This window comes from Myotis yumanensis, unplaced genomic scaffold (assembly GCF_028538775.1).
Source record: "Myotis yumanensis isolate MYYU_CA2020_CCGP unplaced genomic scaffold, mMyoYum1.0.hap1 SCAF_1, whole genome shotgun sequence".
Classification (NCBI taxonomy): Eukaryota; Metazoa; Chordata; class Mammalia; order Chiroptera; family Vespertilionidae; genus Myotis; species Myotis yumanensis.
Genome location: NW_027223752.1, coordinates 197734097 through 197760616, shown reverse-complemented (window position 1 = coordinate 197760616; position 26520 = coordinate 197734097). Strand labels below are relative to the sequence as shown.

Here is a 26520-nt window from a genome sequence, read left to right as displayed (position 1 = left end):
CTCACACCATTGCTGAGGATTTACTGTTGCCAGTGGCCAAAGACATTGTTCGAGTTATGATCGGAGACGAATTTGCTACGAAATTGAGTGCAATTTCCTTATCTAATGACACTGTCTTCAGAAAAATGGATGACATGTCTGCTGATATTCTTGATCAGGTAATCCAGGAAGTTAAATCTGCTCCACTTCCAATATTTAGTATCCAGCTTGATGAATCTACAGATGTTGCAAACTGTTCACAGTTACTGGTTTACATGAGGTATATTAATGATGGTGACTTTAAGGATGAGTTTCTTTTTTGCAAACCTCTTGAAACAACAACGACTGCACGTGATGTATTTGACACAGTTGGTTCATTTCTGAAAGAGCATAAGATCTTTTGGGAAAAGGTTTGTGGTGTTTGTACAGATGGTGCTCCAGCTATGCTAGGATGTCGATATGGATTTCAACGTTTGGTACTGAATGAGTCACCAAAAGTCATTGGAACTCACTCTATGATTCATTGGCAAACATTAGCAACGAAGACGCTGCCACAAGAGTTACAAGAAGTAATTAAAAGTGTCATAAGTTGTGTCAATTTTGTAAAGGCGAGCACTTTAAACAGTCGACTGTTTTCGCAACTGTGCAACAAGTTGGATGCGTCGAACAATGCTCTACTATTTCACACAGAAGTGAGATGGTTGTCTAGAGGAAAATTTTTAAAACGTGTTCTTGAGCTTCGTGATGAACTCAAAACGTTTTTTAATCAGAAAGCAAGAACGCAGTTCAAAGCACTTTTCGGTGAAAAAAGTGAACTGCAGAAAATAGCTTACTTGGTTGACATCTTTCCCATCTTGAATGAGTTAAATTTATCACTGCAAGGACCAAATGCAACATGCCTTGATTTGTCTGAAAAGATCCTATCATTCCAAATGAAACTTCAGCTTTGGCAAAAAAAATTGGATGAAAATAAAATTTACATGTTGCCTACCTTATCTGCTTTCTTTGAGGAACATGACATTGAACCAGACAAAAGGATTACGATAATAATTTCTGTGAAAGAACACTTGCACATGCTTGCAGACGAAATTTCATTGTACTTCCCAAATCTACCTGATACCCCATTTGCACTTGCCAGAGCCCATTCACAAAGTTGAAGATGTTCCTGAGACAGCACAAGAGGAGTTCATTGGACTTATTAACAACGATGCAGCGAGAACTGATTTCTCTACAATGCCAGTTACAAAATTCTGGATCAAGTGTTTGCAGTCATATCCTGTTCTATCTGAGACTGTGTTGCACCTTCTTCCATATCCAACAACATATCTTTGTGAAACAGGGTTTTCCAGCTTGTTGGTTATCAAGTCTAAATACAGAAGTAGACTTGTTGTGGAAGATGATCTTCATTGTGCTCTTGCAAAGACTGCTCTGAGAATTTCTGATCTGGTGAGAAAGAAGCAATCTCAACGTTCGCACTGACTGATGTTGGTTTTTACACATACTGTTGCAAAATGTAGCAATGTAGTTTACTGTTGTTATATTAAGACTGTTACCCATGCTACACCATGCTTCAAGACAAAATTTCATTTATTTGTAACTAGAAATAAATATTTCACAGTATATAATTACATATTGTTTTTGTGATTAATCACTATACTTTAATTATGTTCAATTTGTAACAATGAAAATACATCCTGCATATCATATATTTACATTATGATTCATAAAAATAGCAAAATTACAGTTATGAAGTAGCAACAAAAATAATTTTATGGTTGGGGGTCACCACAATATGAGGAACTGTATTAAAGGGTCGCGGCATTAGGAAGGTTGAGAACCACTGGTCTAGAAGTTGGGCTCTGGGCTTGATGACAGTGCTTCAGAGTCAAGTTATATTTCCTGGATGCTCTTTTGTTTTCTATGTGTTAACTATCATCCTTGGCATGCTTATTTCCACTGTCTTACTTCATACTTGTCACAATTACCAAAGATAAATATGGATTTTTTTTAGATGAATAAACCAAAGATCACTTGGCTCTGAGTCTTGCAATGATCACTTAGCTAAATGGAGATAAAAAGTCAGGGTATTTATCACTACCTGGGAAAACCTGTCACAGTTTACCTAATTTATAGGAAGTCTGGATTATCACTCTTCAAATAACACACTCATATTGGTAATTGAGAATCCTTTAGAAAAAGCAATATAGAGAAAGTCTTTACTATCAGGAATTAACTTCAATACTAAATAGATAAAATATTTTTGCTTCATAAAAAAGGCCTGTGTAATATTTTCAACAATAAAGATTTTTTTTAAAGGATGCAACTTATAACAATAGATAGGTCAATACACAGTATTCTGCACACTTTTGGGCATTGAATGATTCATGATAAACTCACAAATCACTCTGAAACTACAACTCTGGAAAGGGGGATGTTAAGTTTAATTAGGTTCTAGAGGAGGCGTCATGGTCCTGCTCTAGTGGTCGATGCTATATATTTCTGCTCCAATCAGTAAGCAGTTTGCCTAATTCCAAATCATTTAATTCTCATTTATACTTATCACCATAGCCCATATAATAAGGCCAATCCCTTAGTAACGAGGAAAAAGACTCTCAGGTTATAAAAACAGTTTATCAACCTGGACCCCATGTGAGAAGTTTAGAGTGCATATTGAAAGAGAGCAGATATCTATAAAAATCAACTGATGAAGACTCGGTAGATAAAAGCTGTACTTTGAGCAAGAACATAATAAGACTACAACTTCATAATAAGAACCTGGAACGAGAATCAGAAAGTCAAGGACAGATTAAACCATATGTAAAGAGTGCAGCTTAAGAGAACGGGAAACTTACATCATTATTTAAATGTCTATCAGCAGTTTATTATATATTATTAAGTATAGTAAAATATCATACTTGTCAACTTCATAAACTCTCAAACTCAAAAAACTGTTTTATAGATACATGGATCAGAAGGCCCCATTTAATATTCAGCATCAGGAATGTCATTCAAATTGCTCTCTTAAGACTATTTCTGTTTATGATACATTACTACTGCTCACAAATAACATACTTTAGGAATTATGTAGCCATAACAGAATCTTTACATCTGAAGAGCAATGAAAGAAAAAAAAATCATATGAAAAAATATGCTTTAATTATGTTTAAAAAGTTATAACTAGTTTTTAGAGAAACCCCCAAAGAATATAATAAACATAAATACCGTGTAATAGTAATAGCCAAAGTTTTCATAAGTCACAATATCTGGTTTTTGTTTGTTGTTTCCACCATATTTTTCAAGGGACATAATGGTTTAATCTCTTATTTTCTGTATTTTGACTTGGTATCTTATTTCATATCTCCACTCAGATGGAGGTTTTTGTTTTTTTACTGAGATACTCACCGTTTACTTTCAGTGCTCCCCATCCGGTGACAAACACTTTACTCTTAGGCAAGACTTGAAATGCAGCATCCGGGAGACAGACTCTGTGCACATCTTCGGAAAACAGGACGGGAGCGGAGAGCTTCACCACCGCGATGTCGTCTTCGTGCTTATGGGCAGCATAGTTCTCATGAAGGACAATTGACTGCACCCTTCTTCTCATTAGCGGAGGGCTTAGAGTGGTTCCAAAACTAGCCGTCCAGAGTTTGGGGTTTTTGTAACTGATCACAGATTAAAAGGATTATTGTTGGTTCATTTCTGATCTAAAGTTACCCAAGACTCTGGATGAGCAGGGGGCATAGGGTGGGAGAAGGGCAAATTGTTTAAGGTGATAGTAGATGGGGATCCTCCCACCTTCTCATTTAAGGCTTCTCCCCTAGGGCTGCTTTGTATTGATTTAGCTGATGACAAATCCCCCCATTCTCTTGTAGCTTAAAGTATACTCTTCCAGGGGGAGTTTGTATTTTTTTTAAAAGAAACCAATGAATTATTGCTATTTTTTGAAGAAAATATACTTGAATAAAAATTAGAGGTATTGTATACATATATATACATATCACTATGTCCATGCATAGTTATTTAAATGTATGTATGTATAGTTATAGAGAGAGAAAGGGAGGGGAGGGGAGGGGAGGAGAGGAGAGAGAGAGAGAGAGAGAGAGAGAGAGAGAGAGAGAGAGAGAGAGATTAGAGCCACAATTGATTCAGTGTTTTCTCATCCTTTCTTTTAGGTTAAATTTTATCCAGAATATTTTCACATTTTATGTGAATTTCACTAGAGCTACTATATACCATTATTTTCTCCAAGTGTCCCATATGTTAAATCTTCAATGAGTATATAAATAATAAAAGTAGAGCACCAAAGATCCATGTGGGAAAATCAGATGTAAGTTCATAGGATAATCAGATGTAAGTTTGTGGGTTCAGATATTATTAGCAGAGTTTTAAAAAAATCCACAATGTATCTCAGAAAAACCGGCGAGTGTGTTTAAATTTTGACAGTGTTGGCTTGTTCTTAGTTAAAATTGAGATTGCTGGGGAATATATATTCAGTTAAAGCTGAAGATACTCTAATTTTTTGTACTGTTCAGTAATTGTCACTTTTTCTAAGCCTACCAGAAAAATCACGAATACTATTGGGAGGCCTAAGATGATTGATGAAAAAGGGATACGAATTATAGCAAGTGAAGGTGAGAAAAAGAAGTGAAATTGGTGACCCTGTTGGTACAGACTGAGGACTTACGTGTCAAAGCAATGCGCTGCAGTCAGGAGCCACTCCTCACTGATCAAAGAGGCCCCACAATAGTGGGTGCCATCCATTTGCAGGCTGGCTTGCCATGGCCAATCAGCTTTCTTTGCAATATAACCATTAGCAATTTTTTCCATGGATGGAGACTCCCTCCCTAAACCACAACCTGTCATAAGAGAATAGGTGATTATTTCTAGAGTGATCAATGTGTATACGTATATTTGGCACATAGTAAAATATGGGAACATTCATAGGTTTGCCTGGCCTTAAAATTTAATCAAAATTACATTATAGAATAATAATGTATACTAAAATGGTTAACTTAAAACATAAAATATTTAATACCCTCCCTGATGTATTTAAAGCAATTTCACTTAATTTTTTTCTTATATTTTGGGATCATGTTCTTAGGTGCAGCATTTACCCCCATGATATTTGATGGTTTTGATTGTGAAATGTACACTAATTATTGCAGAAAAAATACTATTTGTACTATTTTATTTAAATACTTGTCTAATATTAAAACCATTACATAACTTAATATAAATATCTAAGTTTACATATTAAAGTTAGTGGGTGTCATTTACTTCTAAACAAATTTTCTACTTTAACAAAGTGAACCAAATAAAAATAAATAAGATAAAATGAAAGGGAACTCTTTAAAAGAAGTCATCAGTGAATCCTTCTATAAAGAAGAGCAAGTTATTTCCAAAGAGCCCATGTGACATGAATTCCCAATTATTACTAATAATTATTTTCCCTTGAGGAGAGTTAAATCATGTATCCATTTAGAGATATCATATACTTTTGGAAATAGTAAACATGGGAATAGAGAAACTCCTCTCTCTCTCTCTCTCTCTCTCTCTTTTTAATTGATTTCAGAGGAAGGGAAAGGTTGAGAGAGATTGAAACATCAATTATGAGAATCATTTGATCGGCTGCCTCCTGCACGCCCCCTACTGGGATCGAGCCCACAACTGGGACATGTGTCTTTCACTGGAATCAAACCCGGGACCCTTTAGTCCGCAGGCCAATGCTCTATCCACTGAGCCAAACTGGCTAGGGCAAGAAACTCTTAAAAGTGTTCTTAAGTTTTATTATTTGATCTATAAAACATCTCAGTGATATTTTTGAACTTACCGCTGTTCAGAATGTGCTCTGCTTGTATTTTATTTATATCTGGAAAAAATGCAAGATGATTGCTCAGCAATGGAACAATTATCATTTACAACACTGTACCTGCATGACATGAATATTTCCATTTGGAAGAAACTGAATTAGTTAGGAAATACTTAAAGGCAATAGAATAAAATCCTACGAAAAGGGGAAGCTTAGATATAAATTAAACTCTTCATGCCTACTATATGTGGACTCTAGGAAAATACTGGTTAATTGTTATAAAAACATTGGCAGAGAGGATGCTATTGTTTGCCATGAAGGCGGATTAATGCCATGCCAATTTATTAAAATATAAGTGAAACTGAAGAGAACCTAAGAACAATTTTACATATATACTAATATGTTTGGACACTGTTCTCCTCCATCCTCATTCACACAGTAGTGTTACTGTAAAGCCGTTCAAGAATCTTAGACAGCTGGCATTGAGGGTTGGTCCACAGATGCTCCCTGTGGAATCAAAATCCACCAATATCCTAACAAATCCTCAAATATGTTAGTCATTTTTATCATGAAGTAAAATAGAAAACAAAGCATGCTCAGTTGTTCCCCGCAATTACATGAATTTCTCCTTATGCCAGATAGCATAAGGAGCAATCTAGACCCATATTTTGCTACAATGAAAGCTGTGTGAAATTTCAGTAAACCTGCAAATTAAGGAGTCTTTAATGTAGGTCAGACTCTAACCGAGAACATAAAATTCATCTGCAGATTACTATGGGTAGGGAGTTTATTAGAGTAAGTCCCTTAGAATTAGGTTTTGCCAATAATAACAATCTCAAAAGGATATAAAGTGTATGATTCCATTTATGTAACATTCATGAAATAATATAATTACACTAGAGGCCCGGTGTATGAAATTCATGCATGGGGGGTGGGAATCCCTCAGCCCGGCCTGCACCCTCTCCAATCTGGAACTGCTGGCTCCTAATCACTCACCAGCCTGCCTGCCTGATCGCCTCTAACTGCCTCTGCCTGCCAGCTTGATCACCCCTAACCACCTCTGCCTCAACCCCTGCCACCATGGCTTTGTCCGGAAGGAGGACCGGACGACCAAAAGATGTCTGGTCTATCTGGTCTCATTTGCATATTACCCTTTTATTAGCATAGATAGATGGAGAATGGATTAGGGTTGCCAGGGGCTAGAGATGGGCAGAGGGTTTGGGTGTGGCTATAAAGAAGTAACACAAGGTAGTCTTCTCATGGCACAGTAGCAGAGTATAGGTTGTTTTTGTTTTTTTTTAAATCATATCCATGTTTAATTCAAACAATTATACTAATATCTCTCTTTCAAAAAAGGAGGATTGCTATTATATTTGTGTTATTATATAATTATTATATAATTATTCTGTCTTAATTATTTCCATATTAATCAAAGGAATATTTTGGTGTTGATTAGGTTTTTGCTTATTATCAAGTAAATGAGAGACTTAAAAATGAAAAGCATTTTCATTTTATGGGGAAATAAAGATCCTTTCTCTGTAGATGAGAAGATAGTAAAATTGTGAACTATAGCAAGGAGAGAAAAATGGTATTTCTTACCTTTAAGATAAGGCAATGAAGTATCTATCTTCAAGAAGCTTTCATTTAATTTTAACTTCTGATGCAAAATGTTAGCAGCTTGACTTTTTACTGTTTCTGCATTGTTAGGAAGAAAGTGAAATTTAAGCAATACATCTGTTTTCAATCCATCATCACTTGACCTGGAAAACAAAAACACCAGAATAAATAAGTGAAGTCATAGCCATAATTATTATTTTATACCTTATTATTTAAGTATTAGTTATATCTTCAAAAATACAACATAAATATTTTATTATCATAGATTTTTCCCTTTCTTTTATCATGTAGGTGTTAATACATAAATTATTCCCTGTTCATAAAAGTGTTTCATATTTAAGGAGGGGAGAGTAAAATTCTAGAGTTTTGGAATTTTTTTTCTGGAAAAATAAATCAAAAGTACTTGTTAAATCCATCAACTCTGTCTACATATATTTTTTCTTAATTTTTAAAAATTCATATCTGTTTATGCTTAAAATTTAAGTAAAATTTAAAAATTAAGCTCAACCAGGTGTGACTCAGCAGTTGAGCGTGGACCCAGGAATAAGGTCACATGTTCGATTTCCGGTCAGGGCATACGCCCAGGTTGCAGGATCAATCCCCAACGTGGGGTGTGCCGGAGCCAGCCAATCAATGATTCTCTCTCATCATTGATGTTTCTCTCTCTCTCTCTCTCTCTCCCTTTCCCTTCTTCTCTGAAATCAATAAAAATATATTTAAAAAAAATTAAGTAAAAGTATTTAATGATTGTGAGAATCTTTAACTGAAGGGCAAGTCTTTTTTTTTTTTTTAATCCTCATGCGCAGATATGTTTTCATTGGTTTTTATAGAGAGAGTGAGGAAGAGTGTGTGTGTGAGAGAGAAATATCAATGTAAAGAGAAACATCAATAGGTTGCCTCCTGCGCGTGCCCCAACTGGGGGTTGAACTCACAACCTAGGTATGTGCCCTACCAGAATCAGACCCACAATCTTTTTTCTGTCCAAAATATGTTTTTATTGATTTTTTTTTTAAGAGAGAGGAAGGTACAGAGGGAGAAAGAGAAAAACACTGATGTGAGAGAGAAACATCCATTGGTTGCCTCTGTACACACCCTAATGGGGGGATGAAACCCAAAATCTGGGTATGGGGAATCAAACCAGTGACCCTTCGGTGCACAGGACTGTGCTCAACCAACTGAGCCATTTGGCCTGGGCAGAAATGCAAGTCTTTAAAAGAACAACCAGAAGAATGTATTTAATCTCTACCCAAGTCAAGAAAGTGTCCCCTTTAGGTACTCTGTAGAAGAGGAATAACAATTAAACATAGTAATATGAAATTGTTTTTGCTCTTGCTATATCTAAAATTTTTTAAGTATATATTTTTATTAATTTCGGAGAGGAAGGGAGAGGGAGAGAGATAGAAACATCAATGATGGGAGAGAATCATTGATTGGCTGCCTCCTGCTCATCCACTACTGGGGATCAAGCCTGAAACCCAGGCCTGTGCCCTGACAGGGAATCAAACCGTGACTTCCTGGTTCATAGGTCAACACTCAACCACTGAGCCATGTCAGCTGAGCTATCTAAAATTTTCATATCCTGTCAACAAAGCAAATAAATGAAGAATAACTAAATAAAACAAAATTGCCCTTTCATTATACAAATTGATTAGTTATGATTACCTAAAGTTGACAACATGAGACTCGATGTAATGATGATTTAAACTGGAATTTTGAAATATCTTATCAATCTGAGAAAAGAAAAAAAAACACACAGCATAGAACTTTGTTAAATATGAATTTCACACATTTCAATATAACACAAAAAAGTTTGTATAAAACCTGCAGTGATTCAAATAGCATTTAATTCTGTGTTGCTTTATACCTATCCCCACCCAGAAAGCTCACTGGGGCATAATCCTGTTATCAGAAAGATCTTCCTAGTAATTAGATGTTGATATTTAAACAAATTGTCACACGGTTAAAGATGGCTGATATAGAGTTGAATGAAGCTAGCTGTTTCAACAGCCAATATAAAATATGCACAGAGTTGGAGGTACAAAGACGGAGGTTCTTTGAAAACTGGCTACATAAGGATTTAAAATCCTCCGTCATTCAAGTTCAGTTATCTTCCTCATGGAGGTGATTAAAGAATCAGTCTTTTAGGCTTTTCTGAAACTTTTTAGGCCATATTTTGATTCTGTGATAAATGGGGGAGAGGAAAAGAATATGTATTGTTGGGTACTTCTTTTTTTTTTTTTTTTTTTTTTTTTTTTTTTTTTTTTTTTTATTTTCCTCTTAAAGTATTACAAAGGGTATTACATAAGTATCCTTTTCCCCCCCCCCCCGCCCTTGACAAACCACTACCCTCCCTTACCCCCCAGTGTCTTATGTCCATTAGTTATGCTTATATGCATGCATACAAGTCCTTCGGTTGATCTCTTACTCCCCTCCCTCCTGCCCCCCAACTCTCTCTGGCCTTCCCACTGCAGTTTGACAATCAGTTTGAGGCAGCTCTGCCTCTGTATCTATTATTGTTCAAAAGTTTGTAATGGTCTTTATTATCCATGAATGAGTGAGATCATGTGGTATTTTTCCTTCATTGACTGGCTTGTTTCACTTAGCATAATGCTCTCCAGTTCCATCCATGATGTTGCAAATGGTAGGAGTTCCTTCTTTTTAACAGCAGCATAGTATTCCATCGTGTAGATGTACCACAGTTTTCTAATCCATTCATCTACTGATGGGCACTTAGGCTGTTTCCAGATCTTAGCTATGGTGAATTGTGCTGCTATGAACATCTGGGTGCATATATCCTTTCTGATAGGTGTTTCTGGTTTCTTGGGATATATTCCTAGTAGTGGGATCACAGGGTCAAATGGGAGTTCCATTTCCAATTTTTTGAGGAACCTCCATACTGCCTTCCATAGTGGCTGCACCAGTCTGCATTCCCACCAGCAGTGCACAAGTGTTCCTTTTTCTCCACATCCTCTCCAGCACTTGTCGTTTGTTGATTTGTTGATGATGGCCATTCTGACAGGTGTGAGATGGTACCTCATTGTTGTTTTGATTTGCATCTCTCGGATGATTAGTGACTTTGAGCATGTTTTCATATGTCTCTTGGCTTTCTGAATGTCCTCTTTTGAAAGGTGTCTATTTAGATCCTTTGCCCATTTTTTGATTGGATTGTTTATCTTCTTTTTGTTAAGTTGTATGAGTTCCCTATAAATTTTGGAGATTAAGCCCTTATCCGATATGACGTTGGCAAATATGTTTTCCCACGAGGTGGGTTTTCTTGTTGTTTTGTTGATGGTTTCTTTTGCTGTGCAGAAGCTTTTTATTTTGATGTAGTCCCATTTGTTCAGTTTCTCTTTAGTTTCAACTGCCCTAGGAGCTGTATCAGTGAAGAAATTGTTTTGGCATATGTCTGAGATTTTGTTGCCTTTGTATTCTTCTAGAATTTTTATGGTTTCCTGTCGTACATTTAAGTCCTTTATCCATTTTGAGTTTATTCTTGTGTATGGTGTAAGTTGGTGGTCTAGTTTCATTTTCTTGCATATGTCTGTCCAATTTTCCCAACACCATTTATTGAAGAGACTATCTTGGCTCCATTGTATGTTCATGCCTCCTTTGTCAAAAATTAATTGAGCATATTGGTTCGGGCTAATTTCTGGACTCTCTATTCTATTCCACTGATCTATATGTCTGTTCTTGTGCCAGTACCAGGCAGTTTTGAGAACAGTGGCTTTGTAATACAGCTTGATATCTGGCATTGAGATCCCACCTACTTTGTTCTTTCTCAGGATCGTTGCAGCTATTCGGGGTCTTTTTTTATTCCAGATGAATTTTTGGAGAGTTCGTTCTAGATCTTTGAAGAAGGCCATTGGTATTTTAATGGGAAGTGCGTTGAATGTATAGATTGCTTTGGGTAGTATGGACATTTTAATGATGTTGATTCTACCAATCCAAGAACATGGTATGTTCTTCCATCTGTTTATGTCTTCCTCTATCTCTTTTTTCAACGTCCTGTAGTTTTCTGAGTAGAGGTCTTTAACCTCTTTAGTTAAGTTTATTCCTAGGTATCTTAATTTTTTTGGTGCGATGGTAAATGGGATTGTTTTTCTGATCTCCCTTTCTGAAAGTTCACTGTTGGTGTATAGAAATGCCTCAGATTTCTTGGGGTTAATTTTGTATCCTGCTACATTGCCAAATTCATGTATTAAGTCTAGTAGCTTTTTGATGGAGTCTCTAGGGTTTTGTATGTATAATATCATGTCATCTGCAAATAAGGACAGTTTTACTTCCTCTTTTCCAATTTGGATGCCTTTTATTCCTTCTTCTTGCCTAATTGCAATGGCTAATACTTCCAGTACTATGTTGAACAGGAGTGGTGAGAGTGGGCATCCCTGTCTTGTTCCTGTTCTTAGGGGAAATGGTGTTAGTTTTTGTCCATTGAGTATGATGTTGGCAGTGGGCCTGTCATATATGGCTTTTATTATGTTGAGGTATGATCCTTCTATTCCCACCTTTCTGAGAGTTTTTATCAAAAATGGGTGTTGGATTTTGTCGAATGCTTTTTCTGCATCAATTGATATGACCATGTGGTTTTTTTCTTTCAATTTGTTTATGTGATGTATCACATTTATTGATTTACGGATGTTGTACCATCCTTGCATCTCTGGGATGAATCCTACTTGGTCATGGTGTATGATCCTTCTGATGTACTGCTGGATCCGATTTGCTAAGATTTTGTTGAGGATTTTGGCATCTATGTTCATGAGGGATATTGGCCTGTAATTCTCTTTCATTGTGATGTCTTTACCTGGTTTTGGTATTAGGGTGATGCTGGCTTCATAGAATGAGCTTGGAAGCGTTCCTTCCTCTTGAATTTTTTGTAGTAGTCTGAGGAGGGTAGGTTTTAGTTCTTCCTTGAATGTTTGGTAGAACTCCCCTGTGAAGCCGTCTGGCCCTGGGCTTTTGTTTGCTGGAAGCTTTCTGATGACTGCTTCAATTTCTTCCATAGTTATTGGCCTATTGAGGTTTTTAGATTCTTCCTGATTGAGTTTTGGAATGTTGTATTTTTCTAGGAATTTGTCCATTTCCTCCAGGTTGTCCAGTTTGTTGGAGTAGAGTTGCTCGTAGTATTGTTTAACAATCATTTGTATTTCTGTGGGGTCTGTTGTTATTTCGCCTCTATCATTTCTGATTTGGTTTATTTGGGACCTCTCTCTTTGCTTCTTGGTGAGCCTGGCTAGGGGTTTGTCAATCTTGTTTATCCTTTCAAAGAACCAGCTCTTGGTTTCATTGATTTTCTGTATTGTTTTTTTGGTCTCTATTTCATTGATTTCTGCTCTAATCTTTATTATCTCCTTCCTTCTGCTCACTCTGGGGTTTTCTTGTTGCTCTCTTTCTAATTCTTTGAGTTGTAGAGTTAGATGATTGACTACCATTTTTTCTTGTTTTTTGAGATAGGCCTGTAGAGCTATAAACTTCCCTCTCAGGACTGCTTTCATTGTGTCCCAGAGGTTTTGGATTGTTGTGTTTTCATTGTCATTAGTGTCCAGGATGTTTTTAATTTCTTCTTTGATGTCATCGGTAACCCAATCAATATTTAATAACATGCTATTCAGCTTCCAAGTGTTTGAGTATTTTGGGTTGTTTTTATTGTAGTTTATTTCTAACATTATGCCATCGTGGTCTGTGAAGAAGCTTTTTATGATTTCAATCTTCTTGAATTTGTGGAGACTTTGCTTGTGACCCAATATGTGGTCTATTTTTGAATATGTCCCATGAGCACCTGAGAGGAATGTATATTCCGCAGCTGTGGGGTGAAGTGTTCTGAAGATGTCAATTAAGTCCATCTGATCTAGTGAGTCATTTAGGATTGCTGTTTCTTTGCTGAGTTTTTGTCTAGCGGATTTATCCAGTGATGTCAGTGGTGTATTAAAGTCCCCTACTATGATTGTATTGTTGTCGATCTCTCCCCTGATATCTTCCAGAAGTTTTCTTATGTATGTGGGTGCTCCTGCATTGGGTGCATATATGTTTACCAGGGTTATATCTTCTTGTTGTATTGATCCCTTTAGTATTATGAAGTGGCCTTCCTTATCTCTGGTTATGGCCTTCACTTTGAGATGTACTTTGTCAGATATAAGTATTGCTACCCCAGCTTTCTTTTCCTTTCCATTTGCGTGAAAGATATTTTTCCATCCCTTCACTTTCAGTCTGTGTGAGTCCCTTCTAATGAGGTGGGTCTCTTGTAGACAGCAGATGTATGGGTCATGTTTTTTTATCCATTCAGCCACTCGATGTCTTTTGGTTGGAGCATTTAGTCCATTTACATTTAAAGTTATTATTGAAAGGTATTTGTTTGTAGCCATTTCTTTTTGTGTGTGTGTGTGTGGCTGTTTTCTTTCTGAGCTTGATATTTCTTCTTTTTACACCAGTCCCTTTAGCATTTCTTGCATGGCTGGCTTGGTGGTGATAAACTCCCTTAGCCCTTTTTTGTCTGTGAAGCTTCTTATTTCCCCTTCAATTTTGAATGATAGCCTTGCTGGATAGAGTATTCTTGGATTCAGTCCTTTGCTTTGCATCACTTTGTAGATTTCCGTCCATTCTTTTCTGGCCTGATGTGTTTCTGTTGAGAAATCATTTGATAATCTAATGGGAGATCCCTTGTATGTTACTTTCCGTCTCTCTCTTGCAGCCTGTAAGATTCTCTCTTTATCCTGAACATTTGCCATGGTAATTATGATGTGTCTTGGTGTGGGTCTTTTCGGGTTCACCTTGTTTGGGACTCTCTGGGCTTGTGTGACTTTTTTCTTCCCCACCTCAGGGAAGTTTTCTGATATTATTTCTTCGAATAGGTTTTCTAATCCATGTTCATCTTTCTGTTGTTCTGGCACCCCTATTATTCGTATGTTGTTTCGTTTCATGTTGTCCCAAAGCTCCCTTAGGCTCTCCTCCTGTCTTTTAATTTTTTTCTCCATTTGCCGTACAGTTTGAGTGTGTTTTGCTTCCTTGTCTTCTAATTCACTAATTCGGTCCTCCGCTTCTCCCAGTCTACTGTTGATACTTTCAATGGAGTTTTTTATTGAAGCTATGTCACTCTTCATTTCTTCTTGGGACTTACTTAAGTTGTTGATTTTTTCATCTGTTTCTTCTAGCTTCTTGCATAAGTAGTTGAGTTTTTCATCTGTTTCTTCTTGCTTCTTGAACATGTGGTGCATGTACTCTAGGAACCTTATTCTGAATTCTTTTTCCGTCATGTTGCATATCTCTGTCTCACTTAGCTGCTTTTCTGGCGAGTCCTCCTTTTCTTTCCTTTGGGGGTTTCTTTGCCTACCCATGTTTGATCTCGCTGACATATGTAGATGTTGAGGTGTTCAGTGGCTGCTCCCTGGGTGGCAGGGGCTCCTTGGGTTGTGGTTGCTGCTCAGACGGTTGCGGTAGCAGCTGCTTTCCAGTTGGCAGCAGCTCCTCTGGTGGGTGTTGTTCACAGCTGTGTTGGCTCTTCTGGCTGGTGGGGGGAGGCTTCACGTACAGTTGCTGTTCCACAGACAGAGGGTGTGGTGATCAGGAGGCTGTGGTGATCAGGAGGCTGCGGTGATCAGGGGGCTGCTGTTGCTTGGATCTGCTGCGTTGATTTAAAGGCACAAAATACAACAGAGCAAGGCACAACGTACCAGGCACTGAACACAAGTATGTTCACAATATTAATAACTCCAAATAAAGGTGACCAACCGAATTAAGAGAATTAGGGGATAAGGGAGAAAGAAGAGAAGAAGATAAAAGAGAGAACAGAAAAGAAAAATAAGAAAAAAACAAACAAAAAAGGAGTGCAAAAATAGAATTGGGAAAAAAGAGGGGGGAAAAAAGAGAGCGAAAAAAGAGAATGAAGTAGAAGTGGGGAAGAGACTCCCCTTATGAGGAGCAAACTCCAATAGAACTGCCACTAATCTCAACAAATTCCAGCAACAGATCCCTGGAGATGAATGCAAACTACAAACCACCAATAATATCCAGAGGGGTAAGGGAAAACAGAAGCACAAAAATAGCTGGGGTGGGGTGGGGGAGGGAAGGGAAAAACCAGCAGAGAAAAAAAAAAGAAAAAGAAAAAGAAAAAGAAAAACAACCTCACAACCAGTCCTAAAAAAGAAGAAAAAACACAAAACAAAACAAACAAACAAATTTAAAAAAAAAAAAAAAAAAAAAAAAAAAAAAAAAAAGCCCAATATATTCAACAATCAAGAAAACAATAGAAAGATAAGAGAGAAAAAAAAAAAATGGTTGGAAAGTGAAGAAGGATAAAGAATAGGTGTATAAGGATTTAGAGCAGTAGATTGGAAATAGGATATATAAGTAGGGTGGAATTAGACAGGGGGTAAAAAGAGGGAATTGGGAAGGTCTGGAGCAGGAATAGGGTAAGAGAAACAGGACACCAAAAGGGGAAAAGTAAGGAAGAGGGTTTTAGCAAAGAGGTGGAATTGAGATAGGGAAAATTAATGCTAAAGGAACGATGAAAATAGAATGGAGAACACTAATCCCAAAAGAAAATAAAGAGAAAATAAAATGGCACTTTAAAAAATGGTAAAATGGTAGGAGTAATAATACTGGTTAAAAATAAAAATGTGGTAATTGAAAGGGTAAAATCAGGTGATGGAAAAAGAAGAAAAAGAGAAAAAAAAATTGGTTTCTTAGTAAAAAGGTGAAAAAATTAAAAAGAAAAAGAAAAAGAAAAAATTTGCAGTAGTGATGGTCTTTCGGTTCTTCTACTCTTCAGCCTGATTCGCCTTGGTCCTGCCAGGTATTTAGGAGAGTGTTGCCTGCATTACACTGTTCCTCCGTGTTGTAAATCACAGTCCTGATTTTAAAGCAGGCCGTATTTGTGATCCAGTCTGCCTTAATTTGTATTCCCCTAAGAGTCAGTTTGTGGCTCAACCTCTGGGTGGCAGTGTTTTTGGGTTGGCCTCTGAGGCTATACAGCTTCTCTATCCTTTTTTAATCCTTACCCTGCTCTGTGTTGTTGGTGGGACTGAAAATCCCTCTATAGGCCAGACCCTGGTAACTCCCAGGGACTAATCAGCTTGTTTTAGTCCTTTATCTCATACAGGGTGGAATCTGGGTGTGGCTGTGCTCCTTGCCTGGGGGGCTGGGGGGAGGAATTCCACCCTCTGGAGGAATGGCTGCCCCAGTCCTGGGCCCAGGGGGGTCTCAGCACTCAATTCGCTGCCACCTCCTCCGGCTCCCCCTCTTTCCTCAGCCTCTCCCCAGATTCCCCTCGTCTGCACCTTCACCCTCTCTTCAGCACAGGTGAGTGTCTGTATCCGAACTGTCCTATGAGCAGGGTTCAGTGAAAACAAAGAAACAGACAAACGCCGGCCGGCCGCGGAAACGCTCCTCTTACCGGTCTGGGAAACGCTCCTCTTACCAGCACTGCATGGTCTGGGAAACGCTCCTCTCTTATGGGCACTGCACGGTCTGATCAGTTCCTCAGGATGCCCCCTTTAGTCTCAGTTCTCCGCAATCACAAAATCCAAATCTCAAATCTCCTGGCGCCAGCAAACCCGCGGAACTCCTTACCCTGGTCAGGGTCTGTGTCTGTCCCAAGAGACTCGGCTGTCTGCCATGCGGTCTCCCTCCGACCCTCTGGGCTCAGGTCTGGCAAACTTTCCTGCCCAGATCCCTGGTTTTTAACCTTTCCAGGGGAGGTCTGCCCTTCCAGGCTGCAAGCCGTCTCACCAGCTGAGTAAATTTGCCAATTCGGGGTGGGTGTTATTAGTTTCAGCTGCTTACTCCGTCTGCTCCGGGACAAGACCTGGGACGCGTCTGCCTATATCGCCGCCATCTTGCTCCTCCCTGTTGGGTACTTCTTTAAAATGAATATACTCAGCAAGAAAAATCATGAAATAATAACAGAATAAGACTATGCTATTTGTGTGTCATTTTAGACTTTTGTGGGATAATTTCTGTGTAATATTAATTCCTAGAAGAAATTATTTCGTACTAAAACCACAGATTGTTACAGAATCTGTGGTTGCACTAACCTATTCATTAACATTGACTCATCAATCTGGCTTTTCAGAAAAAATGACAGATCATGTACCAAATCTTAAGTGAACCTGAGTCTCAATAATTATTTCCTCAAATCAGAAGAAAAAAGAGCTGTCAAAATGTGAAACTAGACATGTGCTGAACAAGTGCTTTTCACTCATCTGATTTATGACATTTCCTCTGGTGAGGCACCATATCATATCCTATTAGATAGAATGGTAAGCATACAGTTATTGAAAAATCAAGTTATTAAAAAAAGAAAATTCAAGTTATTAAGAAAAACAATGACCAGGTGTTTTCCTTTAACAATGATAGAAAATTTTTTTTTCTAAGAATATAGTTTTATATACACACGTACATTTATATGACAAAACCTAATACATATTCATTGTAAAAAGTTATAAAAAGCTAGCAAAACAGCAAAGCATAATGAAAAGCATTAAAATGACTTCTGAATCACTGCAGAGAACCTGTAATTTTCATTTTGGGCATATGTACTTCCAGATTTCTGCATAGATTTTTATAAATTTTACTATAAGTTCTCTGCCTATTTCCATTCTCTTTTCTATTTCATTATTTTGTTGTTGCTTCCTTTAAATCACAGTTTTTTGAACCATGTTATTGCCATGGCAATATAAGCAGTCTAGATTATAAACAGTCTAGATTATTGAACTCTAAAAGACATCTCTAAATTTCATTTTAGGTACTGATTTTAGTCATTTCTTCTGGGATAATGTTTGCTAGAACTGAAACTCACAGTCTAAATCAGGGATCAGCAAGTTATAGCCTATAGGAAAAATCAGCCAGCCACTCGTTTTTGTGGGCCCATCATCTAAGAGTGGTCTTCATATTATTTTAATAGTTGAAAAAAAATCATAAAAAGAGTAATGTTTTGTGCCCGCTAAAAATTTTTACAAGATTTAACTTTCAGCATCCAGAATCAAGTTTTCCTGGGCTGCAGCCACACTGCTTGGCTGACATATTGTCTCTGGTGCAGTAGCACTACAAAGACAGATCTGAATTGCTTCAGAAGGACTGTATGGCCTGCAAAGCTGAAAATTTACTATCTGGCTTTTTTTTTTTAATTTCTTTATTGGTTAAGGTATTACAAATGTGTCCTCATCCCCCCCCCCATTAACCCCCAACCTCCGCCCCCCACACACACTCATACTCTCATCCCCCTGTTGTCCATGTCCATTGGTTTGGCTTATATGCATGCATACAAGTCCTTTGGTTGATCTCATCCCCTTACCCCCACCCTCCACTACTTTCCCTCTGGGATTGATAGTCTGATCACTGTTTCTCTGTCTTTGGGTCTATCCCTGTTCATCAGTCTATGTTGTTCTCTATGTTCCATAGATGAGTGAGATCATGTGGTATTTATCTTTCTCTGATTGGCTTATTTCACTTAGCATAACGCTCTCCAGTTCCATCTATGCTGTTGCAAATGGCAAGATTTCCTTCTTTTTTACCGCAGCATAGTATTCCATTGTGTAGATGTACCACAGTTTGTTTGTTTTTTGTTTTTTTGTTTTTTTAAATATATATTTTATTGATTTTTTACAGAGAGGCAGGGAGAAGGATAGAGAGTTAGAAACATCGATGAGAGAGAAGCATCGACCAGCTGCCTCCTGCACACCCCCTACTGGGGATGTGCCTGCAACCAAGGTACATGCCCATGACCGGAATCGAACCTGGGACCCTTCAGTCCCCAGGCCGACACTCTATCCAGTGAGCAAACCAGCTAGGGCTGTACCACAGTTTTTTAATCCACTCATCTGCTGATGGGCACTTATCTGGCTTTAAAAAAAAAAAATTGCCAACTCCTGGTCTAAATTACTGTACTTCTGTACTGTACTTCTCAATTATGATCCTTCTCCTATGTAGTCACTATTTGTATTCTAGAGGACAGGGCCACTACTAGTAAATTCTTTATTCCCTAGTCATTTGTTTGATGAGTATTTTTATGATCCTACCATGTGGCAGACACTGTGACAGGCACCAGAATTATAAGAATAAGTCGATTTAGCCCTTCACAAATCCAGAGAAACCTAAACATATAAAATAATAATAATGTCACAAGGCAGTAAGTGCTCTAGCAGAGGTGTGTGAAAAGTTCCATGAGAACACAAGAAACAGATACTAACCTCCATTCAGACATTGTTTTTCATACTTTTATTCGCAACATAAACTGATTCTCAGAATAATTCAGAGGTGGGTGTGATTATCATTATTTTGAAAGTGGAAACCTTGAGGGGTCAAGTAGCTTCCCAAAGTTGAGAAGCCAATTGAACATAGATGTTCTGACTTCAAAGCTTAGACTGTCTCCAATTCAATATATATATTCCTGTAATAAAATATTCAGTACCCTGCCAATGCCACTTAGTTGCATATTTCAATTCATTCATCATTTTCAGATTTTGGTTGGGAAATGGCTAAAGAAATATTTCTGAACCTGGCAAGAATGATCTTTTATCTTTGGCCAATGCTTGGCTCAGTAGAAGCTGTGTATACATTTGAAGTCTTCAGTGGATGTCTATGTGTTTCTATGCTCTATTTTTTAGGAACAAATGTTCAATATAATTGCCTAATTATTAGGGAAATGTATTAGGATCATATACACTGTAGGTGTATATTTAATGATATATGGTAAAGTTGTTCGTGCCTGAATGATTGAGTTATATTTCCAAATATGCTATTTTTTTGTACTTAAGCTATTTTTTTTTTCTTTTTGTTTAGCATATGTTGTTCAGTCTTTGGTGCAATTATCCTTTCTCCAGTGTACCTGAGACAATGTTGGTTAGAGTTGCCAGGAGTAGCAAATAAAAATAGAGTTAAACTTTAATTTTAGATAAACAATAAATGCTTTTTAGTATAAGGGTGTTGAAAATATTGAATGGAGTATATTTTCAGGAAGATGTGAAATTAAAATTCAGCGGGGCATTCTGTATTTTATCTGGCAAACCTAACATAGATGTAATTAGGTGTATTCTCAACTCACCTCTTATTTTATTTTAACCTCTTTCTCCCTAACAGTATTGTCAGGTAGAAATGATGCCAGCAAAACTTAGACTTACCTCATCATTGATTTTTTGTTCCAGGTCAGTCCTAATTTTTGAGTGCTCTACTGAAAAATCCGGATTATATTCAATACTGGGGATCTGTAAGGAGGTATGGAAATAATGCACCTTTTTCTGATCTGGAAGGGAGAACAAATATGCATGGTTTCTCTTTAGTTCATATGAGCTACATAAATAATGGAAATAGAGGGAATGGCATGCAAAAACATCCCATAATTGATGAACTCCTGAGAATTAATTCAGTAGCTGTGGCCAACACTTCTCTCTTCCTTTTTGAAGATTGCACAATCTCTTAGTCATGTAATTTTCAGTTGTGTCCTGACACAAGTTGACCTTGAATTTAGAATTGCTACTAAAATAATTTTTTATTCTCAATAAATCATATTTAGAATATAAAATCATACAATAACATAGGATATAAATCTATGGCATTGGTCAAGAAAAAGTATTACGTGAACCAAGTCAAATTTTAATGCTAGAAGCATTTTTACACATAAAAGATTATAATTTCCAAAATGTAGATAAATTTATGCAAATAAACATTACATTATGCAAAGTATGTTCACATTTAAGCAAATCATTGTTGCAATGAAAATTGTATTTTAGAATATTAAAAATTATTAAAGTTTTGAAATAAGTGAGTGGATATTTAAAATAAAAAAAAAGCGATGAGATAGGTTCTTACCAAATGCCAAAAAATAAACAAGGAGACCGATGATTATTGCTAGAACCAACACAACAGCTGCAACAAAAAGGGCAATCATCCATGGTTTCAAGGAATTTGTTCTTCTGCCTCGTATTGGTGGCCTTTTGAGAGAGAGAGTTGTATATTAAAAACAAACAGAACTTAAAGACTGGAATCTCAATTTCACATACTTTTGGCATAGAATGTGTGTTTTTTGTTTTTTTTTACTTAAAAAAAATTTTGATGAGTAATTACTTTATTTTTTAATTGTTTAAACTATTACATGTCTCCCTTTTCCCCAATTAACCCCCGTCCCCAAGGGCAAGCCCCCACCACCCCAGTGTCTGTGTCCATTGGTTATGCTAATATGCATGCATACAAGTCCTTTGGTTGATCTCTAACCCCTTCCTCCCCTGCCTTCTCCCCAAGGTTGGACAGTCTGCCACCTTGTCTCTGGATCCATTTTGGTTCATCAGTTTATGTTAATCATTATATCCCACATATGAGTGAGATCATGTGATATTTATCTTTCTCCAACTGGCTTATTTTGCTTAGCATAATGCTCTCCAGTTCCATCCATACTGTTGCAGATGGTAAAAGTTCTTTCTTTTTTATAGCAGTGTAGTATTCCATTGTGTAGATGTACCACAGTTTTCTAATCCATTCATCTGCTGATGGGCACTTAGGCTGTTTCTAAATCTTAGCTATGGTAAATTGTGCCGCTTTGAACATAGGGGTGCATATAACCTTTCTGATTGGGGTTTCTGGTTTCTTGGGATATATTCCTAGAAGTGGGATAACTGGGTCAAATGGCAGTTCCATTTTTAACTTTTTGAGGAAACTCCATACTGTTTTTCACAGTGGCTGAACCAGTCTGCATTCCCACCAGCAGTGCACGAGGGTTTCTTTTTCTCCACATCATCGCCAGCACTTGTCGTTTGTTGATTTGATGATGATAGCCATTCTGACAGGTGTGAGATGGTACCTTACTGTTGTTTTGATTTGCATCTCTCGGATGATTAGTGACTTTGAGCATGTTTTCATATGTCTCTTGGCCGTTTGTATGTCCTCTTTCAAAAAGTGTCTACTTAGTCCTCTGCCCATTTTTTTTATTGGATTGTTTATCTTCTTTTGTTAAGTTGCATGAGTTCCCTGCAAATTTTGGAGATTAAACCCTTATCTGGAATAGCATTGGCAAATATGTTCTCCCATGCAGTGGGCTTTCTTGTTGTTTTGTTGATGGTTTCTTTTGTTGGGCAGAAGCTTTTTATTTTAATGTAGTCCCATTTGTTTATTTTCTCCTTAGTTTCCATTGCCCTAGGAGCTGTATCGGTAAAGATATTGCTTCAATATTTGTCTGATATTTTGCTACCTATGGAGTCTTCTAAGGTTTTTATGGTTTCCCATCTTACATTTAAGTCCTTTAACCATTTAAAGTTTGTTTTTGTGTTTGGTGTAAGTTGGTGATCTAGTTTCATTTTTTTGCACATATCTGACCAAATTTCCCTGCACCATTTATTAAAGGGACTGTCTTGATTCCATTGTATGCTCTTGCCTCCTTTGTCCAATATTGATTGGACATAGTGCCTTGGGTCTATTTCTGGGTTCTCTGTTCTGTTTCATTGCTCTATATGTCTGTTCTTGTACCAATACCAGGCAGTTTTGAGAACCGTGGCTTTGTAATATAGCTTTATATCTGGTATTGTGATACTTCCAACTTTGGTCTTCTTTCTCAGAATTGCTGTGGCTTTTTTTTTTTTTATTCCAGATGAATTTTTGGAGAGTTTGTTCTAGGTCTTTGAAATATGCTCTTGGTACTTTAATGGGGATTACATTAAATCTATAAATTGCTTTGGGTAGTATGGAAATTTTAATGATGCTGATTCTACTAATCCATGAACATGGTACATTCTTCCATTTGTTTAGAATGGTTTTTTTTTTTACTCTAGAATTTATGGTTAGCTCATATTACATTTGGTAACATTTGAATATGTTTTTCGATAAAAAATACTGTCAATAAAAACTCATTGATGATTGACTTTATATCTTGATTTTAAAAAGTCAGAATTACACTACAGTGACTACTTTTTCATATATTCCCCAGTTTATTACCTAGATGTTCTGAAATAGTTTTTCTTTGTAAATGAACTAATACTATATGTTGGGTTCGTGTGCTTCATCTCTCAATGATCCTCAAAGAGTGAGGGCAAATGGGCCACTCCTCTCATTCTAGCATGAACTGACAGAGGCTTTGAGTGACTACTGAAACCTGAAGGACCTAGAATCCAGACTTGGTCTGTTAGGACTCTTTGCACACATCTGTACATAAACCTATAATCTCCATTTATAAAAGAAGTAATCTGTAATGCATACAAAGAACATCTAAAACAGGACATGTAGAAGAAAATAGAAAAAGAACAATAAGGAATAAATAATAAACAACACAAAAAGAAATCATTTATATAATGAACAAACAAACAAATACTGATAGATCAGAACTTTGGACCCAGAAACTTCATGGCATGAGAACCACTGGGGGTATATAATGAATATCTATTTCATCTATATATATATAAAAGCCCAGTGAACGAATGGTAGAACGACTAGAACAACCAGTTGACCAGTCACTATGATGTGCACTGACCACCAGGGGGCAGACACTCAAAGCAGGAGCTTCCCCCTGGTGGTCAGTGTGCTCCCACAGTGGGAGCATCCACTCAGAGGGCAGGTCCACAGCCACTTGGCTGACCAGGATAAGTGGCACTCCCACAGCAGGCCAATCCCCACAGGCCACGGCCCTCACCAGTGCACAAATCCATGCACCAGGCCTCTAGTAGGATTATAAGATTCAAACCTGTGATTTTTTATAGATAATACTAGTGGCCCGGTGCACAAAATTTGTGCACATTAAACGGGATTAATTAGAGGAAATATTTTAATACTAGTAGCCTGATGCATGAAATTCGTGCATGGGGGTGGGGGGTCCCTCAGCCCGGCCTGCAACGATGCCAGCATCCCTCAATGCGGACTCTGGCCCGAGGCCCCTGCCCTCCCTTCCCTCCGTGCGTCTGGGGTGCAGACTCCAGTCTGAGGTCCCTCTCCTTTCCTCCCTCCACCCAGCCGGGGCACAGACTCAGACCAAGGCCCCTTCCCTCCCCTCTCTTCACCCGGCGAAGCACACATGTTCAGCTTTAGAAGTTATTTACTTACTGATAGTTAGTAAATGACTTCTAAAGTTGAACATGTCGCTGCAAGCCCAGCATTCCTCACCAGGGACTCCAGCCCCAGGCCCCTCCCCTCCCCTCCTTTGGTGCAGACTCTGGGCTGGTGTCACAGTGAACCGGCATCCCTCGCCATGGACTCTGGCCCAAGGACCCTGCCCTCCCCTTCCTTCCCCCAGTCGGAGCATGGATGCTGGGCATCCCTGGAGGCAGACTCTGTGAGCCCAGTGTTCCTCGTCGCGGATTCTGGCCTGAGGCCCCTCCCCTCCCCTCCTTTGGCACAGACTCCAGCCCGAGGCCCCTGCCCTCCCCTCCCACTGCCTGGCAGGGGCGCAGACTCTGGGCATTCTTTGAAGCAGATTCTGGCCAGAGGCTCCTCCCCACCCCTCCCTCCATGCAGCCGGGCCAGATGCTGGGCTCGTGTTGCCAGGGCAATGCCGCCAGCATCCTGCCCCGGCCACTATAGGTGTTGCCATCTTTGTTGCGGAGTGACAGTTAATGAAAGTCCTGGGAGCCCATGGGCGTGGCTATGGCTTTGCCTCCTGGGGCTGAAAAAAGTCTTGGGAGCCTGCGGCCACTACTGCCATCACCTCCTGGGGCACATGACACCTGCTTATGCAAATTAACCTCCATCTTTGTCAGATAATTTGCATAGTCACTCAAATTGGTTGGTGGGTGTGGGTTGTGGGTGTGACTTGTGGGCGTGGCTTCAACATAGTGGAGGGACAGCTAATTTGCATGTTTCTCTTTTAATATATAGGATTGCTATTGCCCTTTCTCTATAATAGAAGTATCAGAGATGAAAGAAAATTAGTAAAATGTATATGAAAATCTTCCTCCTGTCAGTGTCTGGGGCACGACGCAGGACCCAGAGTTAAGTCCACACCCACCCGAGGCACCTCAAAATTGCGCAAGACCCAGACCCAGCTGGCCCCACCCTCATTGGGTGAGAGCCTATCCCAGCCAGCCCCACCGTTGTCAAACTCTGCCAGGCAGAGGGCATAGCCTCAGGTCCCCTGGCCCCATACTGGGTGGGGATGAGGCCTGAGGTTCCCCGTCAAGCCCTGCCAGGCAGGGGGCACAGCCTGAGGTCCCCCAGCCTGGCACCGGGGCGAGAGGCATGGCCTCAGGTTCCCCAGCCTGGCACTGGGGCGGGGGACGTGGCCTGAGGTCTCCTGCCCTGGCCCAGTGCCACGCAGCCTTAGGTCCCTGCTGATCACTCCTTAAAGCTCGTTACGATGGGAACTCGGCCTCCACTGTGGGTGCAGCCATCTTTGTGACAGCATGACAGTCAATTTGCACATTCCCTCTTTATTAGATAGAATTGTGTAGAATAAGGCCATATTTATTTGAGTAAATAATGAATCAATTTAAAGACAATTATTATTGAGACAATAATAATGTACCAGTAGCATGCAAATATGAGAAAAAGTATGAAAGTGATATGCAAATGACTGACATTTGGCAAACCTTTGCGGAAACAGGAAAATGTGACAAAGCTCTTCCCCCATCCCAGGCTCAGAGCCCACACCTAAAGACTAAACCTGAACACTTACAGAATTGAGGCAGGCTAGAAGAGGACCATCAGGGATTATACAGGAAGATCTAACCCATTAGAGAACTGGATAGGAATATTGTTCTGATAATTATAGATACTGCTTCTTTTTATCTTACAAGTACACATGGAAAAGAAGAAAAAGGAATTGCCTTCTCTGGGATTGATAAATGGTGATATTAAAGTAGAAAATATAGTCCCTAGTTAAGTAATTGAAAATATAACTGAGGTGTGCCTTTGGCATCAATGATCTCAAAGGAGTAGGGATGCTCTTGTATCTTTGCATCTGGGCAAAGAAGCTAGAAGCAGTTTTGCCACTCTAGAACTTACAACCTAAGCTCTGATAAGCACCTCAGGTAGCATTAATTCTGAGTTCTGCTATATTTCTGGAAGGATCTAACATTATTCTGGTCTGCTACTCTTTGGTTGATGGCAAGACAAGAGTACTTGCAGCAATCTGCAGATGTCTGAAGTATCATTAGAAAAGCTAGGATCCCACTGGGGCACAGTCAAAATCTAATGAACATATTTATCACCTTTAT

The 26520-nt window shown here is 38.5% G+C and overlaps 1 protein-coding gene across 1 annotated transcript in view; it reads right to left on the bottom strand.

Moving 5' to 3' along the window:
• Positions 1-25695, bottom strand: part of LOC138994715 (transmembrane protease serine 11G-like) — a 29979-nt gene extending 4284 nt beyond the window's left edge. Inside the window, exons 1-8 of the mRNA XM_070394828.1 lie at positions 25661-25695; positions 21203-21324; positions 20515-20636; positions 9068-9135; positions 7388-7548; positions 5810-5848; positions 4664-4835; positions 3382-3641 (exon numbers count right to left, since the gene is read on the bottom strand). Coding sequence (XP_070250929.1) covers positions 3382-3641; positions 4664-4835; positions 5810-5848; positions 7388-7548; positions 9068-9135; positions 20515-20636; positions 21203-21324; positions 25661-25695 — 979 coding nt within the window. The remainder of the gene's footprint in view (positions 1-3381; positions 3642-4663; positions 4836-5809; positions 5849-7387; positions 7549-9067; positions 9136-20514; positions 20637-21202; positions 21325-25660) is intronic.
• Between the last annotated feature and the right edge of the window lie 825 nt (positions 25696-26520).